Source organism: Silurus meridionalis, chromosome 3 (genome assembly GCF_014805685.1).
Source record: "Silurus meridionalis isolate SWU-2019-XX chromosome 3, ASM1480568v1, whole genome shotgun sequence".
Classification (NCBI taxonomy): domain Eukaryota; kingdom Metazoa; phylum Chordata; class Actinopteri; order Siluriformes; family Siluridae; genus Silurus; species Silurus meridionalis.
This window is the reverse complement of record NC_060886.1, coordinates 28,578,862-28,603,296: the sequence shown is the minus strand read 5'-3', so window position 1 is coordinate 28,603,296 and position 24,435 is coordinate 28,578,862. Positions and strand designations below refer to the sequence as shown.

The 24,435-nt window shown below is 41.4% G+C and overlaps 1 protein-coding gene across 3 annotated transcripts in view; it reads left to right on the top strand.

Annotated features, from left to right (window-relative positions):
* tmeff2a (transmembrane protein with EGF-like and two follistatin-like domains 2a) overlaps window positions 1-24,435 on the top strand; it is a 94,740-nt gene that overhangs the window by 24,156 nt on the left and 46,149 nt on the right. For all 3 annotated transcript variants that reach the window (XR_006924967.1, XR_006924966.1, XM_046844122.1), the window contains exon 3: window positions 13,059-13,188. Coding sequence is in view for 1 of the 3 variants with exons in the window: in XM_046844122.1 (XP_046700078.1) it covers window positions 13,059-13,188 (130 nt within the window). In the remaining 2 variants the exon portion in view is untranslated. The remainder of the gene's footprint in view (window positions 1-13,058; window positions 13,189-24,435) is intronic.

Here is a 24,435-nt window from a genome sequence, read left to right as displayed (position 1 = left end):
AGATCTATATGTTTATCCATAATAAGAAAGTCAAAGGGTGCAGTGGCAAGTGAAAGGTTCCTGAGAAACATTATAATGAAATTCATTATTATATAGGTCAAACAGGATATTGGTTATTTTATTAGGATGGGACCTGGGGCAGGATGTATATGTCCTTTCTCAGGCTTGATGTGGGTAAGGATATGTGATTAGTCCATACCAAATGTGGTCCAAGAAAGGACACTTGGTGAACCAGTGACAGGGCCATGGGTGCTCAACACTTATTAATCAAAGCTCGACTGACAGACTGTAGCACAAATTGCTGAAAAATTTTATGCTGTCTGTAGGATAGAAATGTGTCAGGACATACATTGAATCACAATTTATTTATGTGGCTGTAGAGCAGTCAGAGTGCCTATGGTGACCTCTCTCAGAATCAAAACTGGACCATGGAGCAATAAAACAAGGTGGCCTGATAAATTACGTTATATTTTCCATCATGTGGATGGTGGGATACATATGTGTCTGGGAATTAAATGGTACCAGGATGCACTATGGGAAGAAGGAAAGCCAGAGGATACCCTGGGCAACGTTCTGCTGGGAAAACTTGGGTCCTGGCATTCATCTGGATGTTACTTTGACAAGTACCACCTAACTAAGCATTCATGCAAAGCCCTTTATGGCTACAGTTTTTTTCTTATGGCAGTGATCTAATGCATTATAATGCCCCCTGCCACAATGCAACCACTCGTGTTCTGAGGCGCATTGTAGTTCAAGAGATATTCACCTCAAAAATTCCTCCAAATCACTGGGATGTGCCACACAAACAAAATCCGATCCACGGAGGCTCCTCTTTGCAAACTCCAGGATTTAAAGGATCTGCCGCAAACGTCTTGGTGTCAGATACCACAGCACACCTTCAGCGCGATCCGATTTCGATTTGATTCAATGCAATATGATGCAATGGCAAAAAATGTGATGCTATGCAAAGTTCTGTCTCCAGGAAGGTGCAGCTTTACCTCTGCCATGTTAATCTGTATTCTACGTGACTCTCAGGACACGCTGTACAACAATCCGCAGCGTTGTGATACGTCATAATCACGTACCAGCAGTAGCACTGACAGAACGCGCTCGGGATACGGTTTAGAAATCGATCTACATAACGCATATCGTTTACAAATTAGCCATCTCTTTCTAAATAATAAAAGTGTAGTGCATCTACAATGTATTATATAATAAAATAGTTTTTACCAAGGTAAATGTGTTGAAAGCGATGCATTGCAATACAAACGCCAACTTGTATCCAATGCACACTTTTTTAAATCGATGCGTCACATCGTTAACGTTTATTCCGATGCACCGAAATCTCTCATTCCTGGTGTATATGCAGTATGCATGTAAATTGTGTTAATACATTTTCCAGAGTACGCTACAAGTTTCTTTCACACCAATCTTTGCATACCCTTGGGAAAAGAACTTTCGAAAATGACCTTAAAATGTAAAAAAGAGATGATTTATGCACGCCTAAAAAAGGAAATATGGATATAATTTATATGGATTATATGGACTAAACGTGTATATAGAAAGAGAAAATAAAAACGTAGCGATAACCCCACTTTGACGACCGGAATATTGCCGTAATGGTCACCTCTGGACATTCATCATAATCGTGCGATTGTTTTTCTGGCTAAATCATGCAGTAATCAGCGAGAATGAGAGCTTTAGAAGCTGGAGGCAAGAAATCATTGTGAACCTAGCATGGCAAAACACCCTTTAATCATTATTAATCAGGCAAAATGACACCGATTTGCTTTCCGAGCGTAGGCTATATATTTGAAGGGTTCTTCCTACATGCAGGATATTTTAATTAGGGCATGTTTTTGTGATAAGCAAGATAATCCAACGTCTATATGGTATATGCTCACATTCATGCATCTTAAGAGCATTAATTTTGTGCTGGTTCTGCACGATCTTAGCCTACACATCAGCCAATAATTGGATACGTAAAGATAAAAGGAAAGAGTCTGCCATCAGAAGTGGTATTTTTGCGGCAGCTGTTAGCACATCGATCAAATTATGTGTTGCATCAGAGGCAAGTTTTGCACGTTCGCAAGTTTCCGATACCGAACGAAAAAACTCAGGCGCTCGAAGCGTTGATTGATCTCTAAATGTTTTTGCTTGTCCGGCGGTACTTCTTTCTAATTGAGTTTCTGTTGTTCGGACTTGGTTCTGCCCCCTCTGTACCTTGATCTAAGTCTTCACTATATGTCCATGTGCAGTCTTTGCCCTCTATCTAGCACGACTGATCAATTCTTGCACTCTCACACCAACTCTCTCTGCTTGGCTGCCATTCATAATCTTTTTTTTTTCCCTGCTTGTCTGCTTGATATATAACAAGTTTTGCAGCTGAAGCCGATTGACATACTGCAGGCCTTCCTGTTTACGACGGATGTGGTTTCATTACCAACCAACTTCTAACCCAAAAGCAGAGACAACCATCTTAACGAGCTTCTGTACAGAGATGCTCGGCATAGTGCAAGGAAAAGCCTCCTCACTGGGCAGAGAACTAACTGCAGCACAATACAGCGAAGCCCTCATTCCACATATTTGCATGCATTTTTGATTCCTGCAGTAATATGGCCTTTTAGAGCAAAGGAGCAGGTTTAAATTCCCTTCTGCCATCATGGCTAAATAGGTACCTGGGGACTGTACCATTACAGGCTTGAAAGCTGGAGCCATATAAGCGGCTCATCTCTGTATAGTAACCTTTTGCACTGATATCTGCAAAATACAGAAATAGTTGTAAAGGTGCTCCTGTGTCTATTCAAGATCCCTGCACTCTTGCGACATCTGGGCTTTACCTCCCTCAGCTTTAGCATATCCACCTGTCTTTCTCAGCCTACTACTTTTACTTTCTCAGCATGTTTTTGTAGCTGGCTTTTTTTTTTTTTTGCTAGGACTTTTTTTTTTCTCAACCCCTTGATGCCCCTTTTAATAGCTATAGCTTAAGATGAACGGCCCCAATTGTGCCGAGAGGTCCCTGCAGGATATTGCTGTACGGTCCATGAAAGGTTAACTTCCACCGATGCATTACAAACGCAGCAATTAAAATCAGGGAGGCAGTTCTCGCAGATTAGAAAGCGGACTCGTTTCTGCGTGAGCCGAATGAGAATCGGGCAAAGCGGAGCCACCTGTTATTTGGATGCATTTAAGGATTATCTTTTTTGTTTTTTTTCTTGGACTTTACCCGGACCCGTGTGGCTTACAGGCAGGATGCTCTGGAAAGCGAATTTGCCTTGGAAATAAGAACAGAGCGCCGAGGGGGTTGCTGTGGCTCTAACTCCGGCGAGAGCCTTTCCCCTGGATAGTAGCATATGTGTCACCCCCGCACGGCTCTCTACAGCCTGTCAGACACCATTACTGCAGAACCATCTCTCCTGACAGGGCCCGTGAGCGCCACGCTGAGCCAAGATTCGCTCTAATCAAGAGCAGACTGCCAAGCAGTTAATAAGAAAAGCAGAAGTCAGGGTTCTCCCATTCCTACAGCAACCTCCACCTTTCCAATCCTGTCAGAAACAGGCCGTGCATGCTACTCAAGCAAGTCCAGCTATAGAATTCTGGACTGTCACTCAGCCGGACATAGGCAGGCGGGGCTGGGTCCAAAGGCGAAGAAAGAAACATCATGTGGAGAGACACACAGCAGATTTCTATACTCGCACACGTCTTACGCATATCATTTCCAATCTTTTTCTTTCCCATCTCCTCAACGTGACCCTCGTTCACCCCCCTTCTTGCGAGCTGTCATAGATAATGTGCATCGATGAGCAGACCGGGCTTGAATTCTAATGCACAGAGACCGTCTCTTGCTTTTCTCAGATAAGGGCAAAGTTGAATTTATCACTCCGGAAGGGTACCTTAATTCCTGTTTCACAATTGGTCAAAGCTGCCTCACGCGTGACCTCAAGGGACATGTTCTGAAGGGGTGACTGATGAGGCAAAGAGCGCTTGGGAACGGAAAGATGGAACGAGTCATGCATGAAAGAAATAGGAAGAAGATTTCCATGTCCTTGTGCAAGGCCTTTCTATCCCTGCTTTTGTCCAAAGTCAGGCTGTCCCCTTGGTACTGAGCTAATTATTCGGCATGAGGCTTGTTTTTTTTTTTTTACTATCCCCTTGGGGATTTGAACATGTCATGAACAGTGTACCAGAGGCTAATCATATACCAGGCTTAGCTGACAGCCAAGTGGGCCTTCTTCCTTTTTTGTCAGGTTTACCAAAGCGCTCTGCAATTTCAGTTACCTTCATCATGACTCTTGCATTGCTAGACCTGACCTTTAAGTTTTTGACCAAAGGACGCTTTTGTTGAAGGAATCCACAAGTGGTGCACCATGGGCAAAGTTTAGGAATTTAAAGAGCACTATGTCCTAGCCTGCCCTTCTTCTCCTCAAGGCTCAGCATCTTTGACAGATCTATTCTGCTGATAAGGATCACATGCTGTTAACCGATAGTAGTGCAACTACAAACTGAAAGAAACAGGGGAAAAAAATGAGAGTCTGAGACAGACGGCTTGTGTGCAACCGTGTCTCCTGCACATGTCGGGTTAAAGAGGGCATGTACATGCATGTGTGTTCATGCTGGTGTTCCATGTCTCTCCTCTGGCTGTTTTCAATCACAGCATCTCACTCGCAGAGCACTTTCCACATCATCCGCGACCTCTCGGGTTTCCCACCTTGTGCTGCCTCAGCCATCTTAATGCACCCAGGGGTCAGTTCTCACAAAGGCATTTTGGGTGAAGGAAGGTGTACATAATGTCTAATGATGCAAATGGATTGGATCAGGTTGCGCAATGCATAATTAACTCGGTATACCCATTTCCTATCAAGCCGTTCTGTGTACAGAGAGGAAGAGTCAGGCGTATAAAGAGTCCTCATTTCTCAATTTCATTCAGCCACTCCATTAATGTGACTGCAGGCTGGGGGGGGCCATATGGGACCCTTATGGGACCTTCGCTCTCGAGACATCTCACTATTATAAATACAACACAGTTGGATTTCACACTTAGTCTCTGAATGTATTACGTTTTTCAGAGGTGTGCGACGCTGTGACGAAACAAGTAATTCGTTCTCACGTGCACGCATTTCCTTTTCACAAGAACACCAATGCTCGAGCGCAGTGTCCTTCTCACCTTGCCGGTGTGGATCTCACACAGCTGTTGGAGAATAAAGATCTTCTATATTAGCACCTCTGCAACTTGTCTCTCCAGTTCAGGGACCTCTAGCTGACCTGCTATCTGTGCAAGCAATTGCTGGTACTAATGCCTTACAGCAGCTTACATACACTTTCCCAAGCTGCGGATTATTTTTTTTTAAACACAGCTACTCTATCCACACTCTCCCCTGTGTCAGAGCCTAATTGCTTGTCTCAGTACACTCTCTGCTCACTGCTTTGTGAAGCGATTCTCTTCGCGAGAGAGATTATTCAGACTCTACGCACTCGGCACGAACACATCCACTGATCTTTGGACAAGCGCAGTGTTTCGCGACGCTGGCCGGATGAATAAGCGCCCTAATGGATGGATTGATTAATGCTCGAGTGGGAGACAGGAATGGATTAATTGATGGATGGAGTGAAAAAAGAATTAAAGTGGCGAGGTTAGTCACGTACCCCTGACGGGTTTCTTACACTAAAACACTCCATCACGCCATGTTACATCATCCACTTCCTCCCCTTTATCCTTCGGCGTGTTCTAATCCCCTGAGATTACACCTAAATGGTGTTTTTTGTCAAAATGCCTTTTCAGAGCATGTCAGTCGGTGGATGATGTTGAAAGCCACTCGGACATACAGCGTACTCGTGCGTTAGGCCAGATTTCCCATGTAGACCATGTGCGAAGGAGGGAATGTAAGCCGGACAAAGGCAGCCTGTTGCAAGCAAGAGTCACAGCAGCCCCTGCAGGACACACCTGGAACTGCTGGGTGTTCGATACATTCACAAGACGAAGACCTGGACAGAAAAGACTAATATTATTTCTTGCATTTTTATTTTATTACTGTAATTTTTGTTATTTTTTTGTCAAATTTTTGAACATTTTTCATTACAATTTTCTATCATCACTGCTGGTGGGGGGTGGGGGTGGGGGTTTATGTCATCTATTATAACAGCTATAAGGATAAAGCAGTTATTGAAAATTAAATAAAATGAACGTCACCTACACACCTGTGCAGAACCAGTGGTCGAGAGTGAGCTCACAATGAACTGAGCCTGTCGTTTCTCAAAAACAGTATTAGCATTTACTGACAGAGAACTGGATTGTGAAACTCTAATATTCCAGTGTTTCCAGATCAGGTGATGATGATGTACATTAGAAAAGACTACTATACTATACTACTAGACTATACTATAATGTGTGTGTATATATATATATATATATATATATATATATATATATATATATATATATACATACAGTGAGGAAAAAGTATTTGAACACCCTGCTATTTTGCAAGTTCTCCCACTTAAAAATCATGGAGGGTCTGAAATTGTCATCGAGGTGCATGTCCACTGTGAGAGACATAATCTAAAAAATAAATCCAGAAATCACAATGTATGATACAGCTGCAAATAAGTATTTGAACACCTGAGAAAGTCAATGTTAATATTTGGTACAGTAGCCTTTGTTTGCAATTACAGAGGTCAAACATTTCCTGTAGTTTTTCACCAGGTTTGCACACACTGCAGGAGGGATTTGGCCCACTCCTCCACACAGATCTTCTCTAGATCAGTCAGGTTTCTGGCCTGTCGCTGAGAAACATGGAGTTTGAGCTCCCTCCAAAGATTCTCTATTGGGTTTAGGTCTGGAGACTGGCTAGGCCATGCAAGAACCTTGATATGCTTCTTACAGAGCCACTCCTTGGTTATCCTGGCTGTGTGCTTGGTCATTGTCATGCTGGAAGACCCAGCCTCGACCCATCTTCAATGCTTTAAATGAGGGAAGGAGGTTGTTCCCCAAAATCTCGCAATACATGGCCCCGGTCATCCTCTCCTTAATACAGTGCAGTTGCCCTGTCCCATGTGCAGAAAAACACCCCCAAAGCATGATGCTACCACCCCCATGCTTCACAGTAGGGATGGTGTTCTTGGGATGGTACTCATCATTCTTCTTCCTCCAAACACGTTTAGTGGAATTATGACCCAAAAGTTCTATTTTGGTCTCATCTGACCACATGACTTTCTCCCATGACTCCTCTGGATCATCCAAATGGTCATTGGCAAACCTAAGACGTGCCTGGACATGTGCTGGTTTAAACAGGGGAAACTTCCGTGCCATGCATGATTTCAAACCATGACGTCTCCAACAGTGGAGCTTTTTTCACCAAGCTGCTTGGCAATTTCCCCGTAGCCCTTTCCAGCCTTGTGGAGGTGTACAATTTTGTCTCTAGTGTCTTTGGACAGCTCTTTGGTCTTGGCCATGTTAGTGGTTGGATTCTTACTGATTGTATGGGGTGGACAGGAGTCTTTATGCAGCTAACGACCTAAAACAGGTGCATCTAATTTAGGATAATAAATGTAGTAGAGGTGGACATTTTAAAGGCAGACTAACAGGTCTTTGAGGGTCAGAATTCTAGCTGATAGACAGGTGTTTAAATACTTATTTGCAGCTGTATCATACAAATAAATAGTTTAAAAATCATACATTGTGATTTCTGGATTTTTTTTTTAGATTATGTCTCTCACAGTGGACATGCACCTACGATGACAATTTCAGACCCCTCCATGATTTCTAAGTGGGAGAACTTGCAACATACATATGGCCCCTTTTTTCACAGGGACACAGAATTTGTATAGGACGTCTTTGGATGCAGTACCATGCAATTTTCTCTTCATTTCAACTAGGAGTTTCAAACCTGTTTCAGGATAATAATGCCCTTGTGCACAAAGCCAGCTCTATGAAAATATGGTTTAGATGGTGTGGAGTAGAAGATTTCCTGCTATAGAGCTCTGACTTCAACCTTTATCAATACCTGGCTTTACTAACTAAACGAAGTGCTTCACAAGCCCATTGCAGAACATCTTCTAGTGGAGCAAAGAACATAAATCTTACGGTCAGGTGTCCACAAATGTTTGCCTATAAATTGTATCTATTATTACTGATACTAAAAGACTAAAACCCACCAAACATGTCTTAGCAATTGAACTAATTTAGAAAATACTGTATTTAAAGTTGGTATTTGATATAATAATATATACTAATAATGTTAATAATAAAATAAGACATAAAAACAATTCCTAGCTACTTTTTACTCAAACTTGGGAAGTCTTTTTCTTCTTTTCATGACTAAACCAGCAAAAAAAGACAGTTATTATTGAATTTATTTTTATATATACAGGCATCAGCTTGTCTAAAGCAGCATACAACTCTATCTATCTATCTATCTATCTATCTATCTATCTATCTATCTATCTGGTACATTATATATATATGAGAGAGAGAGAGAGAGAGAGAGAGAGAGAGAGAGCTCTTTGAAAAGATTTTCATGTTTTTTTACTTCCTTTTTATTCTCAGAAAAAAGTCTGCTAGCTGTTATACGAAGAACTTTTTATCTGTATAAGACTTCCAGACGTGTCTCCGATCATTTTCCCGTCTCTACAGTATATTCACCTTTCATCCTTCTCTGCATTGATCTGAGCAGCCTGAACAGGTCCTAACTACTCCTCTATACCCCCTACCCACCATCTCCACACACCTCTAGCGAGAGTCCCAACATCTCCTTTCCCAGTGTCTCTTGGCTTTTATAATTTACGCTCTATTGATGCATTTATTCGGAAACAGATCACCGATTGTCTCCTTATCTTCCTATAGCGTTTTTCCAGACTGCTCAGCAGTTCCTTCAGCGATGCAGAGCTCCTTCGTCTGCTCAGCTAGTCCTTAAAGGGTGGCGATATTAATAGCCATAGGGGGGCGAGTATAAAAGAGGGAATGGCAGGGGCTCGGGAAGAACATGCGCCTCTCGAGACACCCTGGGGTGCGGGGCATCTTTCGCACTGTTGCATCATGCCTGGACAAAAAAAAGCCAAGTCTGATTGAAAACTCCGAACCGACAAGACATCGACGAAGGGGGCTTTGAAAGCCATGTGACGGCGCCGCCTCAATCTCGGCCTTCTATTCTTCTCGTTTTCTCTCTCTCTCTCTTTTTTTTTCCCTTTCTCTCTCGCACTCCCCACCACTTCCTCTGCGTGTATTTTCGAAGCCTGACAAGTCCTTTCTTACTTCTCCTCCTTCTTCACTCTTTATTTCCTGTAATAAAACTGCAGCTGGATTCTCACCGAGGGCCTTGTTAATTCCACTCTACCTTGCCGCTTCCTCTCGTTCTCACTTTTTTTTACCCCCACGATCTATGTATATATCCGTCTCTTTTTATAACTCCACCCCCTACCTCATACATTTTTTTCCTCAGGAGGTAGCACGAAGAATTTCCTGTACTCACTTCTTAATTTAGATTAATGGAAACTGCTTCGAAACGTATCAGTTTTCCCCCTTACAGATTTTCCTAATGAGATTTCTAATGCGATCCCGGTGCTATTTTGAGATGAACAAAACCGATCCATCCCTTATATCTTTTTTTGTATTTTTTTTTTGTTCTGGTTTTCTTTTTTTTTTTTCCACCCCTACCTCTCGATCGGGCATTGAGCCGGATCTCTTTCAACACTGCCAACCTTGGCTCGGACCTCTCTCCCTCTACATTATACAGCCTCGCAGACGATAAAACATTGGGCATGGAGCAGACTACAGAATCAATAGACATGGCCTATTTTTCCCTTTTCTTGTCTGCCCCCCCCTTTTTTTTTTCCACCCCTAGATAATAGCGATGCGAAGATCGGATGATTTTAGTGACTCGGTTCTTTGAATCTAAATGACTCTTTTTGTTGAGTCGTTCAGTTCATTGCGTTCCTTTGATCAGAAATGCATACACCTACTTTGACTATAGTTCCAATAATGTAAATATGATCATTTAACCAAATCAATTTTATGTCACATACACATTCATAATGTACAAAAGTATATTTATAGTTAGAATTATTAATGTACAACTTTACTCAAATAATTATTGTACTCCTATAAAGATAGATCCTATAAAAAGAAAAAGGAGTCACAGGATAAAGGAACGAACGACTCTTTCTACTCAAGGCAAAATTATGATACACAGAATGAGTAGCTCACCTCTCATTTCTATTGGTCCATTTCTTGAGCTCGTTTGTCACATGACTCCCATAATTATTGTAACAATAATGTCAAGATTCGGACCAAAAAACGATCTATTATATTGTGAAGCATCTTTGGGAGTCAAGTGATTCAAGAACGAACGACTCGGACCAAAAGGGTCGAGAGATGAACTACTCAATTCTGTTTTCTGTGAAACGCACTGCGTATCGTATATATAGGAGTCAAATGACAAAAGAACAAATGACTCGGACCAGAAGAGTCGAAAGATTAACTACTGGATTCTACTCGTCTGTACATAACCTACGCAGATTTTGCGATGCTTCGCTCATCTAGTAAAAAAGGAACAAATCACTCTTTGAGATGACTCTTTTGTCAGAGTCATATTAAAGACTCGTTCAAAATGAACGAATCATTTGATAATGACTCATTAGTGGACAACGGCTAATGAGTCGCAATGGCTCATACAAACAGCAAGCATTCAGTCCAGCGCTACCCTACATCACTCCCACCTCTCCTCTTCACCTTGTGCACAGTGGAGGACAGAGATAGATCTCTCTCTCGCTCAAGCCAGGTGGACCCGTGTGTGGCATTATCATATTCTCCCAGAATACCTGCCCGAGGTGTGGATCTGCTCCAGTTTCCTGAAGGCCACCCACTTTATGTGCAGCACAGCGAGTGAGCAGAAAACAAATGACTCCTTCTCTCGTTCACTTTTGTCCTCAAATGCATCAGGTTTGGAAAAAATACATTATAGAAGATACACCAATAGATTGGTCAAACCATAAACTGAAAGCTATCTACATTTTTTTTATTAATGACATGGATTCAGTGTCCGGAATCATCTCGAGGTTCTCATCTCAGCGCTCTGGACTTCCTAGACTTCCATTCGTCACGGGAGGAACTTCGGAAGTTCAAAGCTGCCAGGATATATTTGGGTCCTGCTTCACTGGCTTCATTTACATTCTACACACACACACACACACACACACACACCTCGTACAAACTTATTTTTTTCTTCTTTTTTTTTTTTGCTAGCTCGTGTTTACCCGAATGTGTTTCCTTTTTTAAAAAAGAGAAAACGCTAACACAGCAGAGATCAGCTGGGAGAGATGTAGGCCACTTTTTCTGTATTTATTTATTTATTTATTTAAAAAATAAAAATCTTCATCCCCTCTAGACTTCATGATTCATGGTTGCTGGATAACGCGAAGCTTGTACCCTCATAATCCTGTTCAGATGTTCTGTTTTTTTCTGAAACCTGGCTTGTGGATACAGATACAGATGTTTTCTCAAGGTCCATGATTGTCCTCATTTTTAGATCCTATGGAAAAGAAAAGAAAATGCACAAAAATCCACTTATTCATGGCCTTCTATAAATTAAATTGGACATGGGAGGTTTCGTTCTGTCCCAGACGGAAGACTGGAACGTCTGGGACGCGATTTCTTCAGCCGTGGCTTCTAAACTAAGGTCCTCTGTCGTACTGTGAGGGATTTTCAAAGCAGGCCATCGTCCCAGTCTTGCGAACAAAAAGAGCCTGCAAAGATTCTGGACAATTCTAGAAGTTATGTCTTACTGGCTAGCCGATATAAATGCAATATGGAATGACAAATTGATCGATGCGGTATGTGGTAGGATCATGATGATGTTCTAGATCAATAGGGTATGCTAAAGAAATTCTAGCTCACTAGAACATGCTGATGGCATTCTGTACTAATAGCAAATGCCAAGGACATTCAAAATCCTTAGGTTATGCTACAGAAATTCTAGATCACTATCACATCCTCAAGACTTTTGTAGATCAATAGGTCATGCTGACGGGAGTTCTATGGCAACAGCTCGTGCGGAAGATGTTCTAGATCAGCCGCATATGCTGATGACGTTCTAGATCACTAGCAAATGCTGATGTTGTTCTATACCAGTAGCACATGATGATAATGTTCTACATGAATTCCACATGAAGACGTTCTAGATTTCTAACACGTTGTCGCTGTTCTAGATCACTACTGCTAATTGCTAATGCTGATTGCATTCTACACTAACAGCACATGTTTATGGCGTTCTAGATCCGTAGCAAATGCTAAAGGAATTTTAAATCACTTGCACACGCTGAAACATTCTAGATCACTAGCACATGTTTATGGCATTCTAGATCACTAGCAAATGCTGATGTTGTTCTATATTAATGGCACATGATGATGATGTTCTACACGGATTCCACATGCTAAAGACATTCTAGATCACTGCCGCAAGCTGAAGACGTTCTAGATTTCCACCACATGTTGTCGCCGTTCTAGATCACTACTGCATGCTGATTCCATACACTAACAGCACATGTTTATGACGTTCTGGATCCGTAGCAAATGCTAAAGGAATTTTAGATCGCTTGCACACGCCGAAGCATTCTAGATCACTGGCACATGCTTATGGCATTCTAGACCGGTAGCAAAAGCTAAACGAATTCTAGCTCACTAGCGCATTGCTTCTGGTGTTCTAGATCGGTAGCAAAGGCTAAAGGAATTCTAGATCACCAGCACACACCGAAGCATTCTAGATCACTGGCGTGTGCTTGTGGTGTTCTAGATTGGTATCAGAAGCTAAAGGAATTCTAGATCACTAGCACTAGCTCATGAAGATGACTTTCTTGATCAATATCAAGATTATGCTGATGAGAATCTAGATTAATGCTGCATGTTGATGACGTTCTATACCACTAGCACATGCTAATGATGTTTAGTAGCACACGGTGATGGAGTCTGAATGAGGCGTTGCCCTGAGACAAAACAACAACAGAATAATGCAATAGTATGTTGAAAAACATTTTTCCTTATATTCCTCCTTTCTTTTCTTCTCGTTCAGTGCAACAATGACTACGCCCCAGTGTGTGGCTCTAATAACAAGTTCTACAACAACGAGTGTTTGCTCCGGAGAGATGCCTGCAAACAGCAGACTGAGATCCTGGCGGTGTCTGAGGGACCCTGTCCTATCGGTGAGTTCGCTGGGTTTGCGTATTGTGTGTGAATGTGTGCGTGTTTGTGCGTGTTGCTGTAATTCACTTTCGTTTTCATTGCCACTGATCACCGTCGCGAGTGTCAGACCTGATAACACCTCAAATGTAAATCATAGAGTTTGGACAGAAACGCCGGCGAACAGACGAACAGCAGAGCCGATGCGACTCGGGGAAAACACTCGAATGCAGTAGGGTCATAAATCTGTGGCGTTTATGGGGAGTGATGTATGGATCGAAAAAGCTGCAGTACATCACTAAAATAATCTGTGTTAGGAAGAAAGGGTGAGATTCTTAGACTTGAGTAAAGAAAAGCATAAATTTGCTATTAAGTCCAATATTCTCTCCTGTGGTAGCATAAAAAAGTCCTTCACTTGAACTAGGAGACCCAAACCTGACAGTGCTCCTGCATGTGTGTGTGTGTGTGTGTGTGTGTGTGTGTGTGTGTGTGTGTGTGTGTGTGTAAAAGATTAAAAGAAATAAAGAGAAAGAAAGAAGGAAAGAAGGAAAGAAAGAAAGAAAGAAAGAAAGAAAGAAAGAAAGAAAGAAAGAAAGAAAGAAAGAAAGAAAGAAAGAAAGTGTGTGTGTGTGTGGTGTGTGTGTGTGTGTAAAAGATTAAAAGAAAGAAAAAGAAAGAAAGAAAGAAAGAAAGAAAGAAAGAAAGAAAGAAAGAAAGAAAGAAAGAAAGAAAGAAAGAAAGAAAGAAAGTGTGTGTGTGTGCGTGTGTGTGTGTGTGTGGTGTGTGTGTGTGTGTGTGTGTGTGTGTGTGTGTGTGTGTGTGTGTGTATGTGGGTGTGTGTACTGTCTGTGTGTGTGTGTGTGTGTGTGTGTGTTAAAGGACAGACAGATGCCCTGTAATCATACATTCCGGACCATTCAAGCATACAGAAATCATCACAGTGCCAGAACGAACATAATTACTTGACTGATGATTGGCAACATAATAGAAAGGTAAAGCGATTTCCGACCAACTCCCATGTGCACCCGAATAGCAGACAGCCGTAAATCTGACAAGGAGACTTGAGGAATCTGCTAAATGTCTCACTTGAAGACTGCCTTCACTGTTCATTGTAAACTGATTTACCAGTAAGCAGTAAAGAATGTTTCAATGTGCAGCCAAAAAAAACCCCAGACAAACACACAAAAAAAAACCCACAAAAAATTTCCTTGATGGTGCAAAATTCATCATCGGACACACTCCATTGTCGGTGCAAAGCACGAGCTTCGATTCTCCATAGCAAGACGAGCATTTTGATATGTCACATGGCCAGGTTGACAGTTTTTTTGTAGGGGCGTGGCATAGGTCTGTCCCTATGTCTCATTCCTCCCCGTGGTTCAATGCAGAGCTTCGAGGTTTGAAGGTAAAATGTAGACAACATGACTGTCTGTTCAGGAAAACTGGTTCCACTGGCCATATATACGGCATATAAACGCTAAATGCCTTCAGCAATACAAATTGGCCTTAAATACAGCCCGCTCTTCCCATATCTCCAGCATCATTAACAAAGCAAGCAATAGGCCCAAAATATTATTTAGCACAATTAATAAACTGATTTAAGCAACAAAGCACAGCCTTAGTGACTCTGAATTATGTGCTGCTCTTTCTTGAATCATTTCCAGGGTAAGCTAGATACTCTGTATGCGACATTTGGTGAGGAACCAACTACCGATGTGCATATGAAATTTCAATCTAATAATTCTATGACAACCCTAGCCTTAACCAATTCCTCTTTAATCACTGAGTTAATACAAAAATCTCACTCCCCATCATGCACTCTTGAATCCGCACCTACTTTTCTGCTAAAAGACTGTACATCGGCAATTTCTGCCCCCATCTCCCACCTTATTAATATGTCATTTATCGCCTCTACTGTACCTGTGTCACTTAAGACTGCTGCTGTTTCTCCCATACTCAAAAAGACTAATCTGGACCCGGCAGACTTATCCAACTACCGCCCTATTTCCAACCTGCCATTTGTATCGAAGATCATGGAAAAGGCTGTGGCCTCTCAGCTGCAGTCATTCCTAGCTGGTAACAACCTCTTCAATATTTTTCAATCTGGCTTCCGCCAACAGCATTGCACGGAGACTGCGCTAGTAAAGGTTGTTAATGATCTTTTACTCATTGGAGACTCAGGTAGTCTCTCTATACTTCTGTTATTAGACCTCAGCTCTGCCTTTGCTACTGTCTGTCATAAGATCTTACTTTCCGCTTAGCGGAGTTTGGCATATCAGGCTCTGCATTATCCTGGTTTTCCTCTTATCTCACGGGCAGGCAATATCACATCTCCATACACAATTCCAAATCTCCTACTGTCTTACTTAAACAGGGTGTCCCACAGGGCTCTGTTCTTGGCCCACTACTATTCATTCTGTACATTTAGCCGCTTGGCAACATCATTCGTAGACATGGTTTTAGTTATCATTGTTATGCTGATGATATTCAGTTATATACTGCTTGTCAACCAGATTCTCCTAATGTAAAATCCTCACTCTCCTCTTGTGTTAGTGAGTTAAAACGATGGCTACACTCAAATTTTCTTAGCCTGAATCTGGGTAAAACCGACATTCTGATAACTGGTCCCCCATCTCTAATAAAAAACAACTCTGTGGACTTTAGTCTTGATCTGGATGCTACTACGATTTTCCCCTCAGCTACTGTTAGAAATTTAGGTATCATACTCGACCCCTTACTATTCTTTGATGCCCATGTTCCCAGCCTCTCTAAAACGTCTTTTTTTCATCTGCAACGCATTGTCAAACTGCGACCTTTCATCTGCAGAAATGATGCCGAAACATTAGTGCATGCTCTGATTACGTCCCGTCTCGATTACTGCAATTCACTCTTCTCTGGTCTATCAGCTCACTCAATCTCACGTTTACAGTACATACAAAACTCGGTTGCCAGAATGTTAACCTCTAATAAAAAATCTGCCCACATTACTCCTATATTATTTGATCTTCACTGGCTTCCAGTCTCATCTCGCATAAAATATAAAATCATACTGCTCACTTATAAGGCACTAAATGCCCCATCCTATGTTCCTCCACGATCACTTCGGTCTTCAAATTCTGAACTTTTATGTATTCCTAGATACCGTCTATCCTCTGCGGGTGGCAGATCCTTGTCTGTCATTGTTCCAACACTATGGAACTCCCTACCTATTGCACTCAGAACCATCACCACTTTGACTGAATTTAAATCAAGGCTTAAGACCTACCTTTTTATACATTGTTGCGCCAAAAGTATTGGGACACCTGACTTCTCTATCCATATGTGGATCTGCTTCAAACTGTTACCACACAATTTAACAGAACGTCATTGAATGCTGTAGCATGAGATTTTCCCTTCACTTCAACCAGGAGACCCAAACATGTTCCACCATGACAATTTCCCTTTGCACAAAGTCAACTCCATCAAGATCTGCTTTACATGGACTGGAGTAAAAGATCTCCTGGTATAACGCTGGAGGATTTGGAATGGCACCCCAGGCTTCCTCACCTCACCTACATCAGTACCTGACTTTACTTACATCCTTGTGGATGAACAAGCACAAATCTCCAAAATCTAGTGGAAGAGTGGACAATCTTATGAAAGCAAATGGAGATTAAATGTTTAAATAGGACATGGTTGGGTGTCCACAAACATTTGATCTACCAGAATGGGAAGATTTATAAAATTTATTTTACTGAATACATTTTCTTCGACAGTGTGATTGAATATCACTATCAGTTATGATCCGTATCGATCCACTCTCCAGTATATTTCTTTTCATTTCTACTTGGATCCATCTCCTTGATTGCCGATAGCTTATTTACCTGCTCGCAAGATAACGGCGCATTATATCCGTCAATATTTGACTTATATTATTATTTAGCGTCTAATTCAGTGTTATTTACCAGCAAACTGATAAATATTGCAGGATGCACACATCCTGTTTTCCCCTTTAATATTCCACTCGTGACTTTCTCTCGGATGTTTTTCTCCTGAGCCTCGTGTTAATTGACAGCCCTAATTTTATCTTTTCAGTCGAACTTCTAACGGCCGCCCGAAGGCTCTCATCTTGTGAGGAGCGCCGCTGTGAAGCCGGCGGGCTGTATGACTTTCTGTCTGGCTTTAAACAAGCACAGATTGCAGTCACTCCCTATATTGAAAGATGAAATACAACGGAGCTTCAATTTGGCTGTTTGATTATTTATTTTTTCCGTTACACCGTAGCTAATTGCAGCGTTTCGATACGTCCCGAAACCGCTGCTGTTAGCCTCGTCGATCGTTATTTCCATCGAATCCTTCATCGTTCGCTCGTCTTTCATTTGTTTTCTTTGAAAAAACGGCTTAAGGCGGCATCCGCCCGTCATGTGGATACGCCGTACCCCATATCATAACAAGTGCAGACTAGAGTTTTTGTTTAACAACGCCGTGATGAGCGATTGTCAAATTCGCAACAGATGAAAAGATCAGAGTGCAGGAGGGAAACGCAAGGGAGGTCGGAATGCGTAAATATTCCCTTCGTGTACATAATTACGGGACGGGATCCCAGAGGAACATTGTCTTTTTTCATGTATGCATTTACATTTACGCCTTTTGGCAGAAGTTCTTATCAGAATTTTTTGCAATTATCTCGTTTCGAAAAGTAAACGATTGAGAGTTGCTCAAGGGCCTAGCGGCGGCAGCTTGGTGGTGCAATCCAACATCTTAACCCCTGATCTACCACTTCCCATGTGGCTCTGAAAGCTCCTATCACAAGTAGGACTGAACTGGAGTCCTGAAATCAGATGCCAAATCATTGCAAATTGCTGCTCATTTCTTCAACATAATTTTGACATTTTTGACAGTTAGATGTAAATGAACATGCCCGTGAAGGCCAGGAGTGAGAGCAGGGAACAGGTCAAGTGCTAGAGCATGCTGCAGGTATAGAATAGGAACAAAGGTTGGGTAATGTATGACAGTAGATATGCTAGACTTTCCTTAGATATCGTTGGTATGGAAATTAATTTTATTACAATCAAAGAAAAGTATCTCAGAGAGAGGTTGTCTTTCATGCATACATTTACGTTCACGGCATTTGGTTTTATATCATTTACACAAGTGAGGGTTAAAGGCCGTTGAGCTATTTTATGAGTTGCTCAGTAGCTCCTAGTTTTATAACCACAATGACTGTATAAGACTGTGGAAAGAACATTACCTATAATCTTACACTCCAGTGCTCATGTTAGTTCTCACTCTCCAGTGTTCTGTAGTGTTTAAAGATTTATGATCAAACTCTTGATGTCACCCAAATGAGTATGGTTCCCCTTTTGAGTCTGGTTCCTCTCAAGGTTCCTTCCTCATAACATCTAAGGGAGTTTTTCCTTCACCACAGTCATTGTTCATCAGAGATAAATACACACCATTCACCTTGACTGTTGATTTCTGTAAAGCTGCTTTAAGACAATGTCTGTTGTGAAAAGCTCTATAGAAATAAACTTGACTTGACTTTAAATGACTTTTGCTCAAGGGCCCAGCAGTGGCTGGTGCTGGGAATTGAACTCATGACCCTCTTAGGAATAGTCCAACATCTCTTCAATCAAAGAAAAGTATTGCCGACAGTTTTGGTGGTTGAATGATGTTGTTGGTCATATCGCCCCATATTGGTACATATTAGGGGTGTAATGGTACAGGTATTCGTTTAAAAGGTTCGGTACAGGACATTCAGTGTACATTTTTTTTACACATGGAACATAGTTCAAATCTGAATCCCTGAAATTTGTCTTTGCCTAGCAGAGGCGTACACAATAATGCGAGGGGTACTGAAACTAGATTTGTGTCACTAGAAATACAATTTGTAGCAAATTACAAATTGTAATTTGTTTCTAAAAAGGAGAAAATTTTGACAATTCTACATATTGAGGAAATGTATTACCAAAATGGGGTCTAACAAAACTATTTGATCCCATTTTTCCATTTATTTACTGTATTTTTCGGACTATAAGCCGCTACTTTTTCCCCACGTTTTGAACCCCGCGACATAAACAACAAAGCGGCTTATTTATATATTTTTCCTAGGTTTTTCCAGGTTTCACAAACTTCAAGGCAAAAAACTGAACCCCAAAACATTAGACCAATGAAATTTCCGAACGGAAACGGAAAAAAACGCACCTCACCTGTGTTCTGAGCTGCACGGCATCGGGAGAAAATTTTTTTTTTTAAACGCACGCCGATGCCAAAAGATAAACTCTCGAGAGAAATAGTTGTGAAAGGAAGGAGGAAGACAGTGAACAATGGCTTTCTTGGTAGGCTACTGTTTAAATACAAGCCGTTGTAACACGTTGAGTCTGGGTGAAGGGATAGCTTGCTAACTCCAGTTGCAACAGAAATCATATTAAGCACAGACAGGTTTGCAAAACTCGTGCTTTTTTATTTTTCTTGGCAACAGCGTTACGGGTTAGTCAAAGAAACTTAGAAATGAGCATCAGAATATAATAAGGACATATTCCTCGGTCTCCAAACATGCAGTAATACTGGAAAAATGCGGCGGCAGGCTATTCCCAAAATGCCGCTCTGCTCTTAAAGGAGCCACAACATATTTCACCCGTTACACCGTGTAACAGACACTGTCTTTCGTTAAAGCCTGTGTAAAGTTCATTAGTTTCAGTGTAGACTGTCACCACTGCGGCTTATAGACAGGTGCGGCTTATTTATGTTTAAAATAAAAATCTTTGTCAAATTCAGTGGGTGCGGCTTATATATGGGTGCGCTTAATATTCCGGAAATTACGGTAATCAATTTAATTTGTGCAAATGTATTCAATTTATTCAATATAATGAAGTGCATTGCATTTATTTAATTGATTTTTCTATCAAATATTATAAAATAATATTTTATATATTATTTAACCAAGCAGGCATTTTACAAACGGTGTTATTAAAAAGAAAAAAAAACGACGCAATTTTATGTTTACGTAACTGTAACGGAATTGAACCGAACCGTGACTTAAAAACCGAGGTACGTCATTTTGTGTAACGTTACACCCCTAGGACGTACTGATGCGTTTTGATGGTAACATTACACTATTTGTAATAAGGGTTATAAGGTTTTTACGTGCCCACGCAGAGAAACGTCATCTGAGAATCGCTAACAAAAAAAGCACGAAGAGCTCCAGAGAAGAGCTGTGTGATAAAAGTTAATCTCGGCCGGATAGAGTGGAGGTGAGGATGGAGATTGTCTCAAGGGGAAAAGAATGTGATGTGATGCGTAGAATTGCTGGCGGTATTTCCAGACTCGTCCGAGCGCAGGGGCCGACAGCGTTTAAAAGCGTTCTCTCCAGCCCTGTCAGATAAGGAGATAACAAGCAGGAATCAGAGGCAGGACTGGATAAGCTCCAGGAGTTTCTACAATCGAAGATGACAGAAAGAGCTAGAATATGCATGGCCTTTTTGGAATGAAGTGGTGTAAACGTGAGCGACGGGTGACACACCGATACACGTAAAGTGTACAGGGAAACGATTTGGGTTCCGGAGTGTCATTTGGTGATTGTATGAATGACTGCAAAGTTATTTCAATGGATGACTCGGGACCTCAGCCAATAATTGTGGTTACTCAAGGGCCAGTAAACATTGAAGCAAAGATCGGTTTTTGCTAATGGAGGGAGAAGCAGTCTCATACGAGGTGGTAGCAAAAGGTTTCCAGACTAATGGTACTGACTGGTGCTATTCTGACCACGTCGCCGATTTCATCCGAACATCAAGTTAGATCAAAGAGCAAACGTGACATTCTGCATGAAACCGGGCGATTCTGCCACAGAGAAGTTTAACACACGGGTGATGCAGCATTCAAGGTGTTTGGAGCGGAAAGACATCGCTGGAAGATGACTCCAGAATGTAGTGGAACATCTTCCCAGAAGAGTGGAGGTTATTGTAAGAGCGAATGGGCACTATATATGAAAAAGAGGATGGTTTGAACACTACATAGTCCTATCATATAAACCAGTCTTATGATTAGGTGTCCTCATACTTTTGTCGATATATTGTATTCGAGTCATATATTGTGTCCCAAGACAAAGAGCCTTGAAGCCGCAGTCAAGCCCTAAAGCAATGTTGTTATCCATCAGCCGCTTGATTTGATTCGATTCGGCTCAGCTCGGTTCGACTTCACTCGGATAAAAAGCGTTTACCGAAAGAATAAATGTAAATGTGACATTTGAAAGTCGAAATTTATAGGTGCGACTTGAGTGGTTTTTTTTTTTCTGTCTGTCTCTCTTTCCCTCCCTGATGATTTAATGCCATTCACAAATTGTCCATCAACTCCAGAATGGCCTTTTGTGTCTGTGCACCGCGAGCATCCTTTTGGAGCGTTCCTTTCTTTCGCCGCACATCAGCTCCAAAAAGCCAGATGTTCCCCCCCTCCTCCTCCTCCTCCCCGATGCTGAGTCAGACTCCATTAAAAAGCACCTAAATGTTATCCCGGTTCTCCAGATATACTCTGGGGAATGAACAGAGTGACGAGATCTTTGCAGCGAAAAAAGCAATATGTTTATATAACGATTTGCGCAAATGAATATGTAAATATTATCCTCCCATCGCCTCGTCTTGTTCATCACCACAAGTCTTTTACACCTGCAAATCTGTTTAAACTTGTACTTGCATCAATTATACAGAACACACCATATGGAAGGCATTGGGACACCAGCCATATGTGCTTCTTTCCAATAATGTTACCACAAAGTTACACACCACGATTATGTAGGACGTCTTTGGATGCAGGAGCATTCGTTTTTGGATATGCTTTACATGGGATAAAATGAAAGATCTTTGACCAGAGATTAACCCTATTGAACACCTATACTAACATCCTTGTGGAACAACATCTCAGACGAAAGAGAATTTTATAACAGTCAGTGAGGCCATCTAGCAGGCGTCCAATAACATCAGCATTGTCGCCCTTTTTCCGATTGGACGGTCAAAGAGCGCACTAGTCAGAGCCCGCAACCCACATCTGTAGCAAACTGCACAAGCTCAAATATATTTGTGTGAATTTAATAGTCGTTAGTTTACCCAGTTGTTACGCTTTTTCATGGAACGTTTATACTTTTCTGTTTTATTTCCTGTTGCATTTTTAATCCTCAGGAAAACATTCACAGAATATTTGTTTTTTATATATAAAACCCATTTTATGAGGTTAATATCGATGCTCCTGTTGGAGCTGATGTATGCAGGAGGTGCAGTTGCGGCTCCAGTGAAAGGAGACTTGTTGAATTGGGTTCATTGGGTTTCTTGCTTTAGTAATAACATTCATTCTCGCTGTATAAGATTTCTGTCTGTCATGCAGAGCTCCGTTCTACTGCGTCACTCTATAATATCGAGGGTTTCTATAGCCGTGGCGGCATAACGATGGGATTTAGAGGGGCATCGATTCACCACTGAATGGTGTTTGGATACAGGAAGCAACAGGGTGGTATTGGAGGTCTTAGGCAGGTTGAAAACAAAAGTGTTGAGAAGTTCCTTCGTCACATATGTTCGGACGGACATGGTGAGAAAGTCTAACTAGCCTGTTAGCCATACTTTACCCAATATTTAAACAAATATCCCCAAACTTTCCCCCAGCGTTCGGGTTAATGCTCTGTTTAATCGGCTGCTGCATAAAATCTGTAAAATCCATCAGCGTTTTTGTTGTAAAAATTAATTGTCTGGTTATTACATTTGTTCCTTTTTTTCCCCCGAATCGCGCAGTTCGGTGTTTTCTCAGCTCTAACGCAGCTGATTCAGCTCAGCGAGGGCTCGATAATTACTTAATGATCGGAATTGGCTGGGTTTTGAGGAGGAAATGTGCAGCGCATCGGGTGCACTGAATCGGGACACAGAGGCTCCATCAATAAGAAGCAAATAAAAGTGAATAAAAAGCCCTGTTTCAGAAAATCGCTGGTCTTGTTACTTAATATAACTGTTTTTTTGTTGTTGTTTTTTTACACATTCATTTCAACGTGTAATTCTTTGTGAGTTTTCGCATGTGTCTGTGTGTGTGTGTGTGCCCTTGAGCTTTTCTCTTGTACAACAAGCAACCCATAGATTACTAATGTGTGAGTGCCTTGTTCTATAATATGGACTGCATACTTGCGTGTACTGTTTAGGATCTGTGTGTGTGTGTGTGTGTGTGTATGTCTTGTGTATGTGTGTGTCTAATTTCACTAGGGCAGATTCACATGACCATGTTTGCAGACGGGATTGACATTAGAGACCCCATCTGTGCTTTTGCTTTTCCAATCCACACAATCAAATCTTATACATACTCTCTCTCTCTCTCTCTCTCTCTCTCTCTCTCACACACACACACACACACACACACACACACACACACACACAATTTCACTTTTGGATTAATAATTTATACTATCTATCTATCTATCTATCTATCTATCTATCTATCTATCTATCTATCTATCTATCTGCTTGTCTGTGTCTGCTCATCTATCTATCTATCTATCTATCTATCTATCTATCTATCTATCTATCTATCTATCTATCTCTCTCTCTCTCTCTTTCTCTAATTGTCTGTCTGTCTATCTATCTGTCTGTATATTCATTAAAAGTATCTATCTATCTATCTATCTATCTATCTATCTATCTATCTATCTATCTGCTTGTCTGTGTCTGCTCATCTATCTATCTATCTATCTATCTATCTATCTATCTATCTATCTATCTATCTATCTATCTATCTATCTATCTATCTATCTATCGGGTTCCTGATCGTCATCATCAGTATCCTCTTTGTTGTCTTTAAACACAATCGCAGTGTTTAAAAGGCAGTTCTCAGGAGTGGACTTGTGCTCAGCAGTGTGAGGGCGGCCCATGTGCCTCTCTTCTTCTCTTCAGCGTGGATAAGTAGGCGATTTACCCCTCCAGCCTTTAGCCAGCCTCACTACTCTACGATTAGGGTGAATAATGTGCTGATTAAACGAACTGCCTGCTGCTCATATCTGGGGTTTTTCTGCCGTACAGCACAGGGCAGTTAACCATTAGCTCAGCAGTGCGTGACCACAGAGTGCGAGCAAAGGCAGTCCATTTTCTGCTATTGGAAATCAAGGTTAGGATTTGTGCCGGCGTGAAATCACACTCCACCTAAAGCACTTCTCTTACCAGAAAGCTTTTAAAAGAAATGTTTACAAAGACAGGTTTTGTGTAAACGTTTTGACTTTGCGATGCAACAAGATTATTACTAGGCCATCAGTCGGGTTTATAGGAAGTGCGGAC